At 36.6% G+C, this 18279-nt stretch overlaps 1 protein-coding gene across 2 annotated transcripts in view; it reads right to left on the reverse strand.

The window, feature by feature from the left end:
- Nucleotides 1-168: 168 nt before the first annotated feature.
- Nucleotides 169-18279, reverse strand: part of LOC6640228 (metabotropic glutamate receptor 2) — a 61032-nt gene continuing 42921 nt past the window's right edge. For both annotated transcript variants that reach the window (XM_023182166.2, XM_047010178.1), the window contains exons 2-17: nucleotides 15248-15390; nucleotides 13493-13663; nucleotides 12952-13096; nucleotides 9220-9362; nucleotides 8694-8802; nucleotides 8460-8631; nucleotides 8293-8399; nucleotides 7605-7754; nucleotides 7397-7530; nucleotides 6809-6999; nucleotides 6489-6623; nucleotides 6228-6390; nucleotides 5921-6134; nucleotides 4816-4967; nucleotides 1581-1764; nucleotides 169-1487 (exon numbers count right to left, since the gene is read on the reverse strand). In XM_023182166.2, coding sequence (XP_023037934.2) covers nucleotides 1024-1487; nucleotides 1581-1764; nucleotides 4816-4967; nucleotides 5921-6134; nucleotides 6228-6390; nucleotides 6489-6623; nucleotides 6809-6999; nucleotides 7397-7530; nucleotides 7605-7754; nucleotides 8293-8399; nucleotides 8460-8631; nucleotides 8694-8802; nucleotides 9220-9362; nucleotides 12952-13096; nucleotides 13493-13663; nucleotides 15248-15390 — 2777 coding nt within the window. In that variant the 3' untranslated portion in view covers nucleotides 169-1023. The remainder of the gene's footprint in view (nucleotides 1488-1580; nucleotides 1765-4815; nucleotides 4968-5920; nucleotides 6135-6227; nucleotides 6391-6488; nucleotides 6624-6808; nucleotides 7000-7396; nucleotides 7531-7604; nucleotides 7755-8292; nucleotides 8400-8459; nucleotides 8632-8693; nucleotides 8803-9219; nucleotides 9363-12951; nucleotides 13097-13492; nucleotides 13664-15247; nucleotides 15391-18279) is intronic.

The following is an 18279-nucleotide window of genomic DNA, read 5'->3' on the forward strand; positions in this document are numbered from 1 at the left end:
TTTTTAACTAACAATTTTGAATTTTACCCATATCCATTTGGTTTTTTTCAATAAATATATATAGGATTCCTTTGATTTTTTGTGGTGTTTGGTGAAACATTTAAGCAGCAAGTACAAATGCTAAATATTACACTGAATTTAATTAACAACTATGTGTTCTATATGTATGTACAATTGGAACAATTTTATTATTTAATTAGCTTAACTTGTTCAGGCAATTACATTAATTATGTTGCTGGGCTCAAACAACACAATAAATGCAATTGCAATGTTTATATGTTTTGTTATATGGGTTTTGCTCTCCTAATTGCAAGGGGGTTCCCATTCAAATGGAAAGAATTTGAACCACATTGCAATATGGACACAACTCGGTTTCATCATTCCACTATAAATTCCCTCAAGTGCTACAGTGTCTTGGATCTTTTATTTTGCGCTTAGCAATAAATTACTAAATATTTAGATAGGTAAGTAAACACATTTTTGAAATTATATCACATACGATTTTTCTGTTTTTTTTTGTTTTGTTTTCCTCTTTTTAAACGACAAGCATAAAGTTTTCAACATTTAAGATCATTTTTGTATTCTTAGATATTATTCTTTTCTTTTTTTTTTTGAAACTGGCTGACAAATTTTTGTTGCACTTATAACTTACTTTAGAGTCAAGTTTTTTGATTTGACTCTTGGATTCTTAATTCATAGTTGGTATATATACAATATTTATATGGATAAAATTGGTATTCACATTTAACTAGACTTACGTATATATATATTTGTTTTTTTGTGGGTCTCAAACGGGTATGGCTGTTCGTTTTTTTGGCTGGCTGTGGTTGTGCCACTGCCATTGCTGCCACCATCACTACGAATGCTATTGCCACCAGGGCTGCTTCCATGCTTCTCCTCCTTCGGTTCTTTCATTTCCTTTGTCTCCTTCGGCTCCTTTTCTTTATCCTTGTCCCTGTCCTGTTCGAGTTGTTGGCGTTGCTGCTCTTTCAGTAGCTGTTGCTGCAATTCTTGTGCGTTTAGCTATAAATTTGTTTGCAACACAGGGCCACGTTGGCTGCTATTGCCATTGCTATTTCCATTCCCATTGGAGACGCTTCCGACGCTGACGCCGAAGCCAACGCCAACGCCGGCGCCGCTGCAATTGGTCACCTCGGCAGAGGCATCTACCTCACATGCTGTGGCTGGAGGACTGCTAGCAATGTGATTGTTGGTTCCTACCGCAACAACTTGTGCCTGACCATGTTGCTGCTGATTGATTTTGTTGTTGTTGGCTACCACTTTCTCCAAGTCATCTCCTCCAACCCCTCCTCCACCCCCACCCCCACCATTGGCAGTGGGTGTTGCTGTTGTGGTATTATTTGGCACATATTGATCCGCATAGGGTATCTGATTGTAGGCATTGCTATCCAAAGATGTGAATATGCTTGATATGGTAATCGTCTGAGTGGCCATCTCACATAACTTTTTCGTCTTTAGGGAGTTTTCTGAGTTCATATAAGAAAGACAAGACTAAAATTGTGACAATATCCTATCGAATTTCCCCAAAAATGAGGAAAAATTGACATGGAATGCATTACCTGTATTTGTGGGTGTGATATGTTTCTGGATTTTCTCCTCTTGGGCACAGGTAGCTGCTGTTACTACAGCAGCTGCCATCATTGATGAGGGACCAGTGCCGGCGGTTCGATGCATGTTGCCATAACGCGGTGGCATCATACTCTGTCGTACATTGCGCTCCGGGCGTACAAGTATTATGTAGAGCTGAAAATTCCATTAAATATTAAAGTACGAATCGAATTTTAGCTAGTGGGATACAAAATATGCAAAACGAAATGTATCTCAAGCCAAGCTCAAGTCTTTAAGTGTACCGCCTGGCCATTCTTTCTGTTAACCCTCCTGTTGACATGGAAAATATGAAGCTATAAATTACTCAGCCAGCTGCTATTATTAAATGTCAAAACAAACTACCTTCAACTGTTCTAGAAAACAAGTCTAACTTAGCCCCGGCCCTGCTATCAGATGTCACATAATGCACAGTTAGTCCTGACAACCTACACACACACACACACACACGCACACACACACACTACTTTGGGCCATAAAAATGCAATTTACAATTGCCACTGTAACAACAAATACAAATACTCCTCGTATCGGAATAGCGCACAGAGCACAGGAGTCACGTTAATACTCAGGACCACAAAGGTGGGCCATTGCTAAAAGGGGGTATAACATTCCCTCCTCCCCCCTCTGGCTCTAAGGAAACGGCAACAAACTAGAAGTCAGACGAGCGGCCATAAAGGTGGCAACAGCCACGCCTCCTCTGACAATGTATAAAACACAGCAGAAAAAGCAAACAAACAAAACGTAAACCAAGTCGGTGAGCAAGTTTCGTTTCCGTTTCCTCATCGCTCTACACGAACCCTATGCCTTTTTATTTCTCTTTTTTTTGCTTTGCCTTCTTTTATGCCTCTGTTTCGCTCTTTTGTCGCCTTGTTTCACTTGTTTAGTTGCTTGCTTGTTTGCAAACACCAGAAACAATAACAAACGGAGGCAAATGGCAGCCAAAGAACAAGGCAGGACCAAAAGCGAATCGGAAATGGTTCCCCATTGACGTAAGTTACGTAACTCACCGCAACGCAATGAAACGCAATGCAGGGCAACGTAACGTAAGCAATTTAACGGAAAAAACTTGTCGTTGCCATCATTCTTGTTATGGTTGTGTCTGTGGCCTTTGGGCTAATACTTAATTACTGACTAAAATTGGGAAATTGCTAATGACACTTTCGACTTGGACATGGACATGGACATGGAGGAGGCAGGACCCAAAGGCGGACATCGACACAAATAACAGGCGTAGCAGTGGGGACACGAATCGCGCACCGAGTGAGTAATGGGGGGGAGGCATGAAATTAGATTGCCAGCTGATAAGTCATTGACTTCCATCTGAGTTAATGGCCAAAGTATGACGGAAATGAAAAGGACAAAACAAAATTTGACATGTTAAGCACTGACACAGCTAATTCGGTTAACGATAATGCTTTTCAAACGGATAGACCACACTTTTCTTTATTGACGATAATTTTTTAAACAGTTTTCATAAGTTTGGGAAACATTTTAGCTTGTAATCTTCATGCACAAAAAATATATTGCAGATTGCCATAAACTTTGAGGGATTATGGAAGATTATTGACCAATGAGTGATAAACTTGTTGGAAGTCAATCAATTTTATTAACTACTTGAAACGTGTATTAAAAGTTCTTTAAATGCAAAAATAAGATTTCATACCAAACAAAGTCAATAGAATGTCATTTAATAGTTTACTTTGGCAAGTTGGTACTCGACTATTGTTTATTTAACAATTCGGTTAATTAATTTTTCTATAAAATGTACTTTGAAGTCAACCAGATTAAAGGAAACCTTCCAATTCAACTCAAAAAGTCAAAATTAGAGAAACTTCATAATTTGATGAAATTCAACAAGGTCGAAATTCATTCATATTTTTCAACAACATGGATAAAAAGTTGTTTGGTAAAACTAAATTGCGACATTATTCCTTTAAAACAAAGTGAGTATGGGGCTTCGTAAATACGAATACGTTGCTTTGAACACAGTACTTAAAACTATATGTAAATTTGAAATTAAATTTAAATTTTAAAAGTCAACTGGTTAAAAAGAAAGTCAAGAAAAGGCATTAATAATGAAAAAAGTATTGAAATATAATAGCCAGATTACACGCAAATGCAATAAACTTATTTTTAATACAAAGATTTATTCTTTATGCTTCAGTTAACCTATCCAGTTTGATCTTAAAAAGGCAACATAAAAGTTTCATCCACTGGTATATGCATAAAATTTTACGATTTGCCAATTTAATGTAATTTAATATTATTTCTACTAGTAAACATTAAAGATGTTTGACTTTCACTTAAATCCCAAGACGTTTAATATTTTATGACAATTTGTAGTTGCATATTAGCATTCTATGAGCAGAAAATTTGCTTATATTTGCCTCATGTAAGGCTATCTAGTTGGGTCTGCACCTTTGGGCGTCGTCCAATTAGGTTGTTAGTGAGAAAGTTCTTCTACTAAAGGACAATTTCTTTTTATCCCTGTGTCCTGCTGCTGACCCCGTCTTTGGCATAGTGCCTTTAGTCTATAAACATAAATTACAGTCTTGGCATGCAGTTTGCCAGGAACTTAATAGCTAATAATGAAGCATTATTAAAAATATTGCTGCAAGGACAAACTCTGTCACACAAACACACACATACACACACACACAATGGCGGATTGGGGACTCTTTGAAATGAAGACACTTGTCCTTTGCTTGTTGACAATACAATTTTTTCTCTCTAGCTCTTTTATTTTATTTTTTTTTTCCTTGACGTTTATTGTTATTTGTCCCTTTAATGATCAGCACGATTGAATCCTTTAGTAGTGGAAACAACGCATTAAATATAATGAATATGAATATATATAGCACTTTGGCATCTGCCATGCCTCTTCACTCTTCAGTTTCCGTCCCCTTATCTTTTACATTTTAATGAAAATCCGTCAAGAGCAAACTTGACCCCTCAAAAAGGAAATGAACTGAAGCGAAATGAGATGCAATATTTCAAAAGGATGGCGGAAACAAACATAAAAAAAAAATCGAAATGAAATGAAAAAGAATTAACAAAGTAAAACACGCAATTATTAATCAAAATAAAGCAATTATCTGGGCACGACTGGCCATTAATAATATCGGAATACGATTGCAGTTTCAGGTTAATGCGCTTAAAACGATTCGATTTTTGTTTGCTACTCACCTTGGGTGAAAAGAGGCACGCAACAGTTACACTGGCCGACAGGCTAATGGTCACTGACATGCTGGTGATGCGCAGGGGCACATGATTGGCGGTTCCAAAATATAATGGCACAAATGCCAGCCAAATGACACAAGTGGTGTACATGGTGAAGCCTGAGAAAAATGCCAAAAAAAGGAAGTTGTTGAGAAATATATTTTCTTCTAAGTTTTACCAAAATTAGTATGAAAGTATTTAGTAGTATCAAATTTAAGGAACTTTAAAGCAATTCGGAACTTCTTTTGACCACTTTGACCTCTGCATATAAAATATTTTAAAGACTTTTTCTATTTACTTAATATACTTAATTTACTCTAATATATTATTCAGGTAAACCATTAAAAGCTTATTTATCTAATTTGCATTTATCGGCTTGATGATCTATCTACCGATCTCTTATTGTCCTTTCTTTCTTTGGTCAAAGTTAATAATATTTATTTCATAAATAACCTATGCTTTTATTTATTTTAGTACTTTCTCTATTAGTTTAATTACTTAAAACTTATTTATATACTATTATTAAACACAGCCAGTTTGTATGCGTTTACGCTATTTACATTAAAACATTAAAAAACATTATATAAAGTTGCCATAAGTAATTCTTAAATATCTTTCACTACAGCTTTTGTGAGCCAAATGTTTATTTAAACAAATTAAAATTGTAATTTTTAACTATTTATTTTAATAAGGGATTAAAATGGTGAATGCTATGTTCATGGAAAAAGGCTTTTGATTTTTAATGTAACTATATTTTTATTCTCTACTTTTTCTGACTATACTTCATCGCATGTTTTCAGATTTGGAAAAAGAAATTGGCTATAATTCACGAGTTCTTTGTGGAATCTTGGCAGACGAGGACTGTTTTCTATCTGAACGACATTGAAAAAGTCCTTGAAAGAGCCAAGCATTTAAAATATTTGCAGTTGTTAGCTTTTTATATCATACTTGAGAGGGCAATTAAGATGCTGCAAAAATGCTATCTGACAATGGCTGCCAGAGCACACTTAAGTGTATTCTTTTTATCTTTTATTCTACCAATAATGATCATTCTGATTAAACATTAACTTACCAATATGCTTAGATTCGTTGAATGCTTCGGGTATCTTTCGGGTTAAAACCGCATAAACTGTGCACACAATAATCAAGAGAATGGGATAGAAGAAGGCAATCATATAGGAGGCATCTATATACGAATCGCAGACAAGTAAATTGTCTTCGCGTGTGGGATAATGGTGCATCGCATGTGATGGAGCAATTACCATCCAAACGCCGTTAATGAGTATCTGCAGAAAATGAGAGATAGAGATAGAGAGAGAGAGACATTTGCGGGAGTTATCATAAAAATAAATCCCCTTTCTTCTATCCATTCGACTTACCTGTACACTGACCAGGCACGTACAAATTACCAACTGAGATTTGGGGCTAATAAATGAGGGCCGTTTGGCCGACTGTTTGCCAGCCTTGAAGATGCGCGCAATGCGGTTCGTTTTAGTCAACAATGCGGCATAGACGACCGTAAAACAGAAGCCCACAATGAATCTGAAGAGAGCAAGTGGAAAAAAAAACGAACAAACAAATATTTACCATTTACTCTGCTTTTAAAAGTCCATTCATTCACTTAGTTCCATTGCACATACCTCTGCATTGCACATACAATATTTGTAGGCTTAAGGACCAAAGCAAAGGTAACGCCATAGCACATGAATATGCCAGCCAAAAGAATATAGCTTAATTCTCGTCCTGAGGCTCTAACAATGGGCGTGTCGTTGTGTCTGTAAGAAAAGTTGTGAAAAGGCAGAGGAAGAAAAAAACAACTTTAACCCAACTGCATATAGACCAATTACATGGAATTTCTCGTAAACTTTTTTCTTTTCCTCTTCTCGTCATCAGCATCTTCTTCTTCTTCTTATTCTTGTGTGCCAGAAGTTTTTAATTGCTGCAATAACTTTTAGCTTACCTCACAAATACACCGACCACGAAAAGTGTGATGAAAATGCCTGTTGCACTGAATGCCATCGCACCAATGGCCCATGCGGATTCGGGACGCAAATAGACCTCCGGTATGGCACGGCAATATTGCTTATAGGCATCCGGTAAAGTGCCCAACTTGCATACCAAACAGTGTGTCTCATCAATTGGATGGCGTATCTGTGTGGAATGGATGACATGGAAGCCAATTAATTAAATTCCATATTAAATGAAAATCATTACTATTTGGCACCCAATTTTTGTTGCTTCCCTTTTCGATTTCTATACTGGTTGTTAGTTGAGAAATTCCGGCTTTTCATTTAGTTTGCTTTCACAATAATTCACTACATTACGTTTCAATCACTACAAAAGCTCTACAAATAAATTACGGAATTTTCTCGTCCCTTGGTCATGGCATTCCAATCGGCCATCCGGCCCTTACTACCCACTTAAACTCAAATCAGAGCGACCAGCTGAATGGCAAAATGCATTTTGCAGTTCTCTTGGTTAGTTGATTGCGAGACAGTAAAATGGGATGGGGGTGGCAAGGGTTGGGAGGGGATAAAGTTTCACTTACTTGATAAGTTGTACAATTGAAACAGTGCCAACAGCAGCTCTCGCCCTCAACATATTTCTTGGCTTGTCCACGTTCGCAGGGTAAACTGCAAACCGATTCCGGTGGCTTGGGGCTCAACATCTTGAACTTTACCTCTGTGCAAGTGAAATGAAATGGTTGCAAGGTAAGAGGATAATATTGATTTCTCATCTACAAGGCGGACACTTACCAGACATATTCAGACGCAGTTCACCTTCATAGTATTCACCGACCTTGATCCAACGATATTGTCCTGGCTGAGATTGTTTAAAATGTATGATATTATAACGAGCTGGTCCATCGCCATTGCTATCAAAGCGAAAATGATCACCACTCAGGCCTAAAAAGAAATCGAAGAAAGAAAAGGGAGAAAGAGAGAAAGAGTAAGTGAGGGTAAACTCAAAGTTAAATCAACCAACAGACAGCTTGACGCCTTCTTAGCCATGGGTTCTTGTTGTTGCATATCCCGACGCTTTGCTTTATCAGAAAATTGACAATTTGCGCGTTCTGTGCTTCAGTCAGGCAGTTAGTCAATCAGTCAGTTAGTCAGTTAGGGCCTGGGTAGGGCCCAGGCTTTTCTTGTTGAATTTATTGAATTTCAAATTGAGTTCAATGACGACGACGAGAACGACAAGCAAGTCAATTTTCCACTCGAAAGCATGGCCAATGCCACAACGATATGGTGGTATCCTGTGTATTCTCGATGGTCCTACTATTTTCTACATAAATTATTATTTGCCCAGCACTTGCGATGAACTGCGATGAACAATTCAGTTTGGCGTTGCAACTGCCTTTCGTTTCCCCTAATCACACACACAAAAACACACACACACTCACCTATGTATGTCAAATATTCAATATTAATACTCTACACTTACCCTCGAATTTCACTTTACGCAAATATTTCAACAAATCGGCACCCTTAGTCGGTTTCATGGCATCACACAATGATGGACGATCCCCACATAAATCGTGATGCATGTCCCTAAATGCATAAACAATCAGTAAACAAATTCTACTAGAATTTACTTGGCGTTTGGCTTACTTGAGGGCATGAGCAAAAGCCATTACCGCATCGCTCACGAATTGCAATTGGTCTTCAAAATCGGTATTCTGGCGAGATAAACGCTCTTTGGTCGTACATTGTCGCGTATAATTGTTGTAGGGAGTGCTAGTACTTCCCGGATAACGACACTGAAAATGATCCTCCCAGAATTCTAGAAACCCAATAACAATTTAGTTTCCCATTCCATGAAGAGACTACAATTTTTAGACTTACCTACAAACCAGGGATTCCTTTGATTGTTTTCAACGGTTAGATTAAGAAAATATTCCTCAAAACCACGTACAGGATTCGCTTGTGGCTGAACTGAAAGAGTTCCTTCCACCTGGAAATATGGAAAAGTTCGTGTGATTAACTGTTAACTAACTCTAACTAAAGTAAATTAATTAAAAACAAAAACACACACGCACAATTAATTTCAATTAAGTTAAATAATTCATCATATCCTGGAAAAAGGAAACCAAATGCCATCGGGTGGCCCATCATTTATAAATTTTTTGGTATATTTTCATTCTTTTTGGGCGTCATGTCATTGCCATTGTCACGCCTTTTCTATGCCAGACCGGGCCCAGTCTAGCTACATTCATTAATCAAATTCTCTTCGCTCAATTTACGCTCATAATTTCCGGCTAGCAGCGATGATGATGACGACGATGATGATGATGATGATGTATTTTTTTTCGTTGGCAATATATCATTAATTTCGGACCATAAAATAGTTGTTTTTGTTTTATTCACTTGCCTCTGGCTCATAGTCATCGGAGACAAGATTTCGTGCACTCCAGCCATCTGAGCCTATCCAGGAGAAGGAGCCTGTTGCGTTCGCCCTGCGTACAGCCCTCATCACTTGTCGCACTTCCTGATCGGATCCAAAGATAATGGCACCTATCATCATCATTGTCATTGAGTGGTCGCAAGAAGTGAGAAACAAAATGAATATTAATTGCATTAATTGTTAATCAGAAAGAGTGTCACAGTGGCTTAATGAAATCTCTTGCCACATGCCAATTCATAATTGCATTTCGACATATGGAAAGCCTGCGGCTCATTTTCATAAGCAAAATGTTTGCACAATTTTGAGTTCTATTGAAAATTGCATTCTTGTTATTTTTTTTTGGATTTTTTTATTTGGCACCCAAATTGAATGCAATTAATAAACCATATTTTTGCAATTCAATGCTCTTTTCATTTTGGTCAATTGGCCAATGGGGGAAAAAGTAAAAATCTATATCAAAACAGAAATGCAATTTATAATTGGCCAAAAATCTCATATCTTTGCCAAATATCTCTCTCTCTCTCTATATTTCAAATCCATTTGACCAATATCAAGTGTTGGGCAAACGAATAAGCAAAAGCCAAAGGAAACCAAAAAACAAGTTAAAAGTGTGTGAGTGTTTTTTGCTAAACAAAACAATTGAACCAAAAATATGGAGAATTGGTTGTCCTTAATTAAATAAACAAGACCAGAAGACCGCAATGTAGGAATGAAGGCGGTGCAGTGGAGTATCCTGCCACTTGACCGAAAAGCAATACAAAAAAAAGAAATCTATATCTATGTCTTATATCAAAGAAAAGCAAAGAAAATTTCCTTTTGTCCAAACCACTTGACTTGCTAATGATGGAGGATGAATTTGCTCTAAGATTGAAAACAGAGCGAGAGTAAGAGAAAGAGAGAGTGAGAGGGAAATCTTAAGGCTGACTGCTTTATTGAACAGTTTTGTTTGTGGCAGCATCAACTCTATTCTGAACCACTCTAAGCACTTCTGTCTCTGTGTGTGTGTGTGGTGCAGTTGTCACTTCTTATCAGCAGGCATGGTAAGACTTCGTCCTGTGGCTTTTGTTTTGGGTGAAATTATTTCCCTGACTAAGAGAATCTTTCCTTTCCTTCCTTTTTGTGTCTGTTTCTCTCTTTCTCTCTATGTTACTATCTCCATATTTGCCCTTGTTTCCTCATATTATCGATTTGGGCCCCTTTTGTGCCAAGCTAGCTAAAACCAAACTTAATCAGGCGCAGCGCCACAACTGCAAAGGAAAACTCAACATGCTGTTTATTTGTTCCTGTTCATGTTCTTGTTACTATACTTGTCAATGCCTTAACCTTCCTTCTTCCCGTCATTTCTTTCCACTATCTACCTCTTCCTGTTGTATTAGTAGTTTATTAGGAGTTATTGTCTTGTCAAGATTTTCTATAAAGAGCAGTTTACAAGGAAGCAATTTTTCCAAGTTTATAACTTTAAGCAAAATATAGTTTGAAGCAAAATAAATACATATGTGTGATTGCAAGAGAAGTTAACTCTTCATATATGTATGTTAAATTCGATTTAGTTGCCAAACATGTTGCAAATGTGGCAAAATATCAAGTGATTTACAATGTAACCAACTAGGAGAGCAAAAAGGAAATACGAAGAAAAAGTCAAAAAATCCAGTGAAAGTCAGTGAGAGTCGAAGAAGTGCCAGAAGTGCGATAAAAAGCAAAAACATGTCAGAGACATTACACCCAACGACCTCTGGCCACACGCCGCTGCCGCTCTAGGGTAAAGTTTATCCCACTTGGCAGTTGGCACTGTTACTTGCCACTTGCCGGAGCATCATCATTTTTCAGTTAACTGACACACTCACACACACCCACACACCCTCACACCCACACTCACACATATGCAAAATTCTCCAAGTTCTTTTGAAAAATACTTTGTCAATTTGATTAATCGCTTTTAACTAAATACAGAAAAAAAATACAGAAAAAAGGGGAAAATCACAAATCACAATATAGAATGAGTTCAAACCCCCCTGATCACTAAAAGAGAAAAAGAAAACCCTTTTTTACAGGCCAAATAATTTTTCCTGATGGCGCATTTATGTAAATCAAACGAAATGTTTGTGTGTGAAGGGCGTTAAAGTGTGTGTGAGTGTGTGTGAGGGGGTTCGATTGTTATTGTGAATTCTTTTTATTGACCTGCTCTGCCCTTTTGATTAATGACAGAAATAAAAGGTTTAGACTGTAATTATTTTTAATATATGTATATTTTTTATTATGTTTCCAGTGTCTGGATCCTGGCTAAGTGTGTGTGTGTCTCCCTCTTTGTCTGTGTCTCTGTAACTGGCATTTGATTAATATTTTTTCAAATCAAATGCAAATAAAACTCGCGCAATCGGTACAACAACAAAAAAAAAAGAAGAGGGGGAGAGAAAAGGGCAAAAGTGAAGGGAATTCGCCTACGGGCAAAAGTTGAAAGTCAAATTGATTGACATTTTTTGTAGCCCTTTTGGCGTTACACAGGGCGTATGATTGACGCACAAATACAACGTGCAAATAATATAACAAATGGAAAAATGATAAAAAACAAAAAGCTAACTTGACTTTTATTTTCATTTAGCTTGAAATATTGTTGTCAGTTGGGTTTGGCGGTTTTTATCATTTCTCTCGAATTTTTCGTTTGTTTGTCTGTTTGTTGTTTTTATCATATTCAAATGTCGGAAAAAGTTTGACTTATATAGCTTTGTTCCAACTCAACTACAAGCTGTGAAATATTTGAATTGTTCCGGCTTTAGAAACATTTGGCGTAGTCAATTCGAAAATAGAAACTTCAGGAACAAATGAATATTCGCAGGAATGTGATGTTGGTCTCAAGGTAAGCAACCCTTTTCCTGACATAAAAATTTTCATTTAATCTGTCAGGTTAAAGCTATGAGTACAAAACTTTTCTATTTTTATTTTTACCTCTAAAAATTTTATACATTTTGTGCTTATATATTATGGACACAGATACCAGACTTAAAGTTAAAAAAAGATTGTTCAACAACTTTGTTATTTTGACAGAGTTGAAAAACTATGCAAGTTCACTACTTAAACACTTAAATATTTTATCAATAACATACACTTTTTAATAGGGTATATAATACTAGGGGCATATGTATATAAACTGAGGTCCTTTCTTATAGGAACAGGAACCGACTTACTATATGTATATTAAAAAAATTCTCGACTATCAAAGTTCCATTTATTAATCAAGAGTATTGCAAGGACATATTCGCATCAGCTGGATTGAATTTAGATTCCCGCATTTGTTAAATTTTCTAATCGATATGGGTAGCTATTTATTGTTTTTCATTTTATTTCTGCATTTTGTGTTATCCAACATTTATGCATGAATAATTTTCACTCTACTCCCACCGGAAAATACCAGCTGCTGTCTCTCTACACCTTATAAACTAGCTGTGCGGAGACAACTTTTTAATTTCCTGCTGTGCAAAAAATTGAAAACAATGCGAAATCAAAGACAAAAGCACACTCAATGGCAGAGAGGGGGAGGGCAGATGGAAATAAAAGGATGGGGAAGAGGAAGGTGGAGATTGGGGGAGTGCTGGTTGTTTTTAAATATGTTCATTTAATTTGTGCAATTTCCGTTTGCAACGGCTTTTCGGCTTGCTTCGCGTTGACATTTCATTTAAAATTTTCATTTCGTTGGCACCTTACCTCTTGCCCGTGGTTTTGTCAGCAGCTTTTGCACAATATTATCGTATGCAATATCCTCAGCCACTCCTGAATCCTTTACAAGCTTCTCCTTAATGGCAATACAAATGTTATGGCGTGCCAGTAACTCCTCCAGTTCCTCGTATGCCTGCAATCAAACCAAAATAACAGAGAGTCACATCACTAAAGTGGCAAACTGAGTGAAAGGAGATGAAAGCGAAGGGACATACACACACACACACGGTGTGTACACAGTGTGTATGTGTGCATCTGAGAGAAAAGTGAGCCTTATTCGTGGTTGAAAGTGACGCCCATTCATGTAACGCAATCCACTTTTTGGCAGAACAAATATGCAATGCAGCAAACAGAAACAGAAATCACACATCAGCTCAACAAGACCATGAATGGTTGGAGATGTTGAAAATTTAAATGTGATTTTTCACTTAATTTGTTGGATAAACAGTTGCAGATTACTTGCAGACTAGTTGTTCAGTCAATACCATGTAAGAAAATGGAAACTATGTGAAAGACAGGTATGTATTACCTTGATGCCGTAGTTGCTCTCCTCGTAGATAATCGATACATAACTCCAGCCCATACGTTTAACAATTTCCACCATGGCCTTCACCTGATAGTGATCCGAGGGTATGGTGCGTGAAAAATATTCGAAGCGTTGCTTATTGCTTAGCTCTGGACTGGTTGAGAAATATGAGACCTGCAAAGAATGGAAGAAAAAAATGTATCAAGTAATGTTTGCAAAATATTTTCATGGCAAACGGTATGAAGGTATGAAATTGTAGCTCAAACGCTTTGAGTTTTTCCCCTGCTTCTAACAGGTAATTGAAAAGAGGAAAAACCGCAAGCATTCCAATTAAAGACAAAGGCGAAGAAAAGGATTTAAACTGTTCTAATAGTCCAAAAAATTCAATTTCACGCACAAATTAACCCAGTTTTTGTGTTGTGGTCAAGGTCCAAACAACAAAAAGGAAACTGCAAGTCATACAAAATTAGAAAAGAAACACCGACAAACAGAGAAAAGTTGAGAGAGAGAGAGAGAAACAGAGACTAAGATGATTGTGTCTGACTGCAAGTATTTAAAGAACTACTTGATTTCTAATTAAGTGCCATTATCATTAGGATGTGCTATCAACGATGCTGTCAACAATTTCCTCAGCAAGTGTTTTCTTGTTTCCAACACAGACAGACACACAGACTAGGACAAAAGGCACGAGAGAGAGACCACGAGACAGAGATACACAAAGCGAGAGACAGAAAGATAATGAAATTCTCAATGCCTTGAGCAGTAAGTGAACAAGAAATGTGTTGGCCAAGTTAAAGTGACATTAGAAAATGAAAGGGACAAAATGAAATTGCTCATTGACGTAAAGAGGTTTTACAATAAGTGTGCGTGTGTGTGGTGTAAAATCTCAAAAATCTCCTGGAAAATGGTCAGCTTGTCTTAGTTAACCTTATGGTCAATGGCGACATACGTTATATGGCCGAAAATCTTCTTCAATTTTTGTGAAGTTAAGTCTGGGTCACAAACGAAACGAAATGCAATCAAATGCTTATGTCTGATTTATGGCCTCTTCCTGGCTTTGCTTTTACCAATCTCCGTTCCATCTTTCTTCCTCTCACTCACTCTTACACTTCGTCAATGTCTCTCTCTTTTTTCATTCTTTGGGGGGTGTGGGGTTTTTGGGGGTTCTGCATCAAATGACCGATATTGAGCGTTGCGTGTGCGTTTTATGGCATACTTGCAGGCGCACTTTGGTTACTTAGTTATTGTCGCATATTGACTTTTTGGCTCTCACGTAGACCATGTTGATGCTGCGGCCACTTCATCTCCTTCAGCAACGTGACTTTTCTCCCCACACACACACACATACATACACACCACATATATGTACACACACACAGGAACACATTCATATTCATTCCTTGGAGACAGCCAAAACCATGTGCCACCTTTTTGCTATGGTTTTCCTGCTTCCCTGTATTTTTTTTCTGTGTGTTAATTTTCTGTACACTGCAGCTGCTGCACTTTTGCTGATTTGTTGCCTCTTTTGGTAATTTGAAAGAGCCACGTGCTGGCATTTAACCCTGAACAAATATTCTAGAATTTTTTCTGGCCCCCCTTATTCTTTTTAACAACATTGCAGAATTTTTAATTACCAACTACAGAAACTTTTGCTTCTGGCGCGAACAAAAACGTGAAAGTTATTTCATTTTTTTCCCTGTGGTTAATGCCAGTAATTATTTTCGTTCTGTTTAGCCATTATCGAGCAGTGCGGCTTACCTGGGGTATGCGGAATAAACGCAACAAATTGGCCACTTGAATGGAGGTCACCGATGAGGCAGCACCCACCACACCAGAAATGACTTTGCGAACTTGCGTTTTGTTGCAATGATATTCCGCATCGTCTATATTGCTGATGGAGCCTGAAATGAGAAGAGGAAACCAAAAAGATAAAAGGGTTGCATTAGAAAATCGATTAAATTACGGAGAAATATTTAATACCGTTAACAGTTTAACAACGGAAAAGAATAATGCATTAAGAAAGTTTGCCATTTGAATTTAAATTAGATATGTACCATTAGGAGTCGAAAGAAAAGAACTTACAGCTAACAATTATATTCTTTTATCGAATAACTTGAGATTTACAAAATATTTAATATACTTTATTGTAAAAATTTTAACATATATGTAGAGAAGTTTAAGGAATATTTTGTTTTAATCTGTTGTCCTGACTTGGAGTGCATATCGTTTCATTTGAACACTTAAATAAAACTTTTAATCATTTAAATCTTTGATCAAAATTGGATTCAGATACTTAGTGTAAAGATATTATCGGAATAAAATGATAAATTTTAAAACTGTATGAATTACTTGAAGTAACACAGGATAAATTAATGCATTTCGAAAACTATTTCAATAAACAAAATTATTGATTTGTCAATGAAAATTAAAATTGGAACAATATTTTTAAAACCTTTTCTGGGGAAGGAAAAATTGAGTTTCGAGGTTAGAAATTTAAATTTCTATCTATTGCTAACCGTAATAAAATCTTAAGAACATCTATCTTGCGCAGCGTTAGAATTTGGTTATCTCTTTAATTTTTTAAAATATTTATGTTTCATTTAAAAATTTAAAATATGTTAAAAAAATAAATATCTGTAATGAAAAATTTTGGATAAGGCTATTAAAATGTGAGCATTTTACACTTAGGTGAAATCATTAGATGATTATCCCAATATATACATATTTAAACAGACGATATGTAATGACTCTTATATGAAATCTTTGAACTTTTATGAATCGTTTAGGGTATCAAAGAAAGCTCTTCCATAAGAGGATTATAAGATATCTAATCCACCTCTATATCATCAAAATACGAATTTGGGGGCCCATCACCCAATTAAATAAACTTTCTCTCTTCAAATCAACATGAAAAACCGCCACTAACTTGTCTAAAAAATTCAAAATTTTGATAAAATCAGCAAACTATAAAAACAACTCTGTCAGTTTCTCTTCCTAAGTTTCTAACAACCATTAAACTGCTTAAAACCCCTTCATTAAAGCCCCTCCGATTACCCTCGAATTAACGTTTGTGGCAAGTTTACTCTCGGATAAGTTAAGAAGATGCACAAAATCTATAAGTTTGTGTCGCTTCTGCAACTTTGCCCTTTTTTAGTTAGCATTTTTCCACTTGAAGTACATGAAACAATTTGCAAAAGTTATATAAATACTTATTACTTAACGAACTTTTTGCCACGCAACTTAAAATTTTCTATTTTTGGGGAAAATAAGTCAACTTGGCATAGGGAGCAAGTAAATGTGGTCAAAGTAGATTTTTGGTTTAAAACAAAATGCATTTTCTTTTGAAGGGTGGTGGGGGGAGGTCCTGAAACTTGTTGTATGTCATGCTTAAGTCCTCAATGTTAAACAAGAATATGTGTTTTTTGTTTTGGTTAGTTGTTTGTTTGCATTTGGATTCCGGGTTTTAATTATGAAAACTTTGTTATATTTAAGTAGCTAACGCAAAAATGAATTTGTTTTTTTTTATACATATTTTTTAATTATGTTAAATTATGGAATATTTAATTGCAATGCCTCTTATCAGCTATGCATATGGAACAGTTGCTAAATATTATAAATATTTTTCGAGTGTTTGTGTGTGTAGATTCTGGGGAAATGCGTACAGAAAGTTTTACCGCCCTAACCCAAAAAAGAAAACTTAATATTTATGGTATTTTCCACTTTAATTCCGTAGGCTTTGGCATTTCACACGCCTCGTTGACCACAAATGTTTCGTATGGATGGGGTGATATTTTTCTTGTTATTGTTGTTGTTGTTGGTGGTAGTGGTAGTGATGGTGTTGCTTTTGCCAGCTGCACTTAAATACAAATTAATTAACTCCATCAAGTCTGTCTTTTCTCTACTCCTGCCATCGGGCAGAGCATTCAATTCAATTGAGGCCCAAACTAGATTATTATGAGCAAGCAAGCCAATGGATGTTGGGTTTTGGTGTTTTGCGGGGGGTCATAACTAGTTTACGGCCTTGCCTAATCCTGTCAATATAATTCAGTGACTTGGAAAATTATATTTTTCATACGTCAGTGTCTGAGAAAAGCATGCCAGAGAGAGAGAGAGAGACAGACAGAGACAGAGGCAGAGAGAGCGCAAAACATGGCACGTCGCTCAAATAAATCCTTGCCGCGCACATAAATAATGAAATTATGGAGATTAGAAAGTGTTCCCACAACCCATAACGGCGCACAATGACGATGGATAGATGAATAGATGGATGGGATGCCTCTTTCCTCTCTCTATGTGTGTGTGTGTGTGTGTCTATTGCTCTCTGCGCCCAATTGATTATGGATCTAGCTTGTTTACTGGTTGGTAAATGCGTGTGTGTGTGTAAGTACGTGTGAGAGTCTTTTGTTTGGCCCGATAAAAGTAATAAGCGCCATTTTATATACATATCCTGCGGCACCTACACTGATCTCTTTCACTTAGCTAAAGCAAAATTCAATAAACACAACGCCAGCCGTTTTGTCCTTAGGGAATTATGCATCTGTCGGTTGCGCTCTTATGGCATAATTTATTTATTAATTTAGTTTATTAATCAAATCTCTGCCTCAGCCTTGCTGAATTGAATCTTGAAGTTGGAGCAATGGCAGCCAAAATTCTATTTGCCAATTGAAATCATGGGGCAAGCTAAATAAGAAAATTTGTGTTTTAAATACACGATGTTTCCTTGATAAGAAAAATATTCGCTCAGGGAAATTATATTCCGCCAAGAGCAACTGTTTTGCACATAAAACCAT

This window comes from Drosophila willistoni, assembly GCF_018902025.1.
Source record: "Drosophila willistoni isolate 14030-0811.24 chromosome 2L unlocalized genomic scaffold, UCI_dwil_1.1 Seg196, whole genome shotgun sequence".
Lineage (NCBI taxonomy): Eukaryota > Metazoa > Arthropoda > Insecta > Diptera > Drosophilidae > Drosophila > Drosophila willistoni.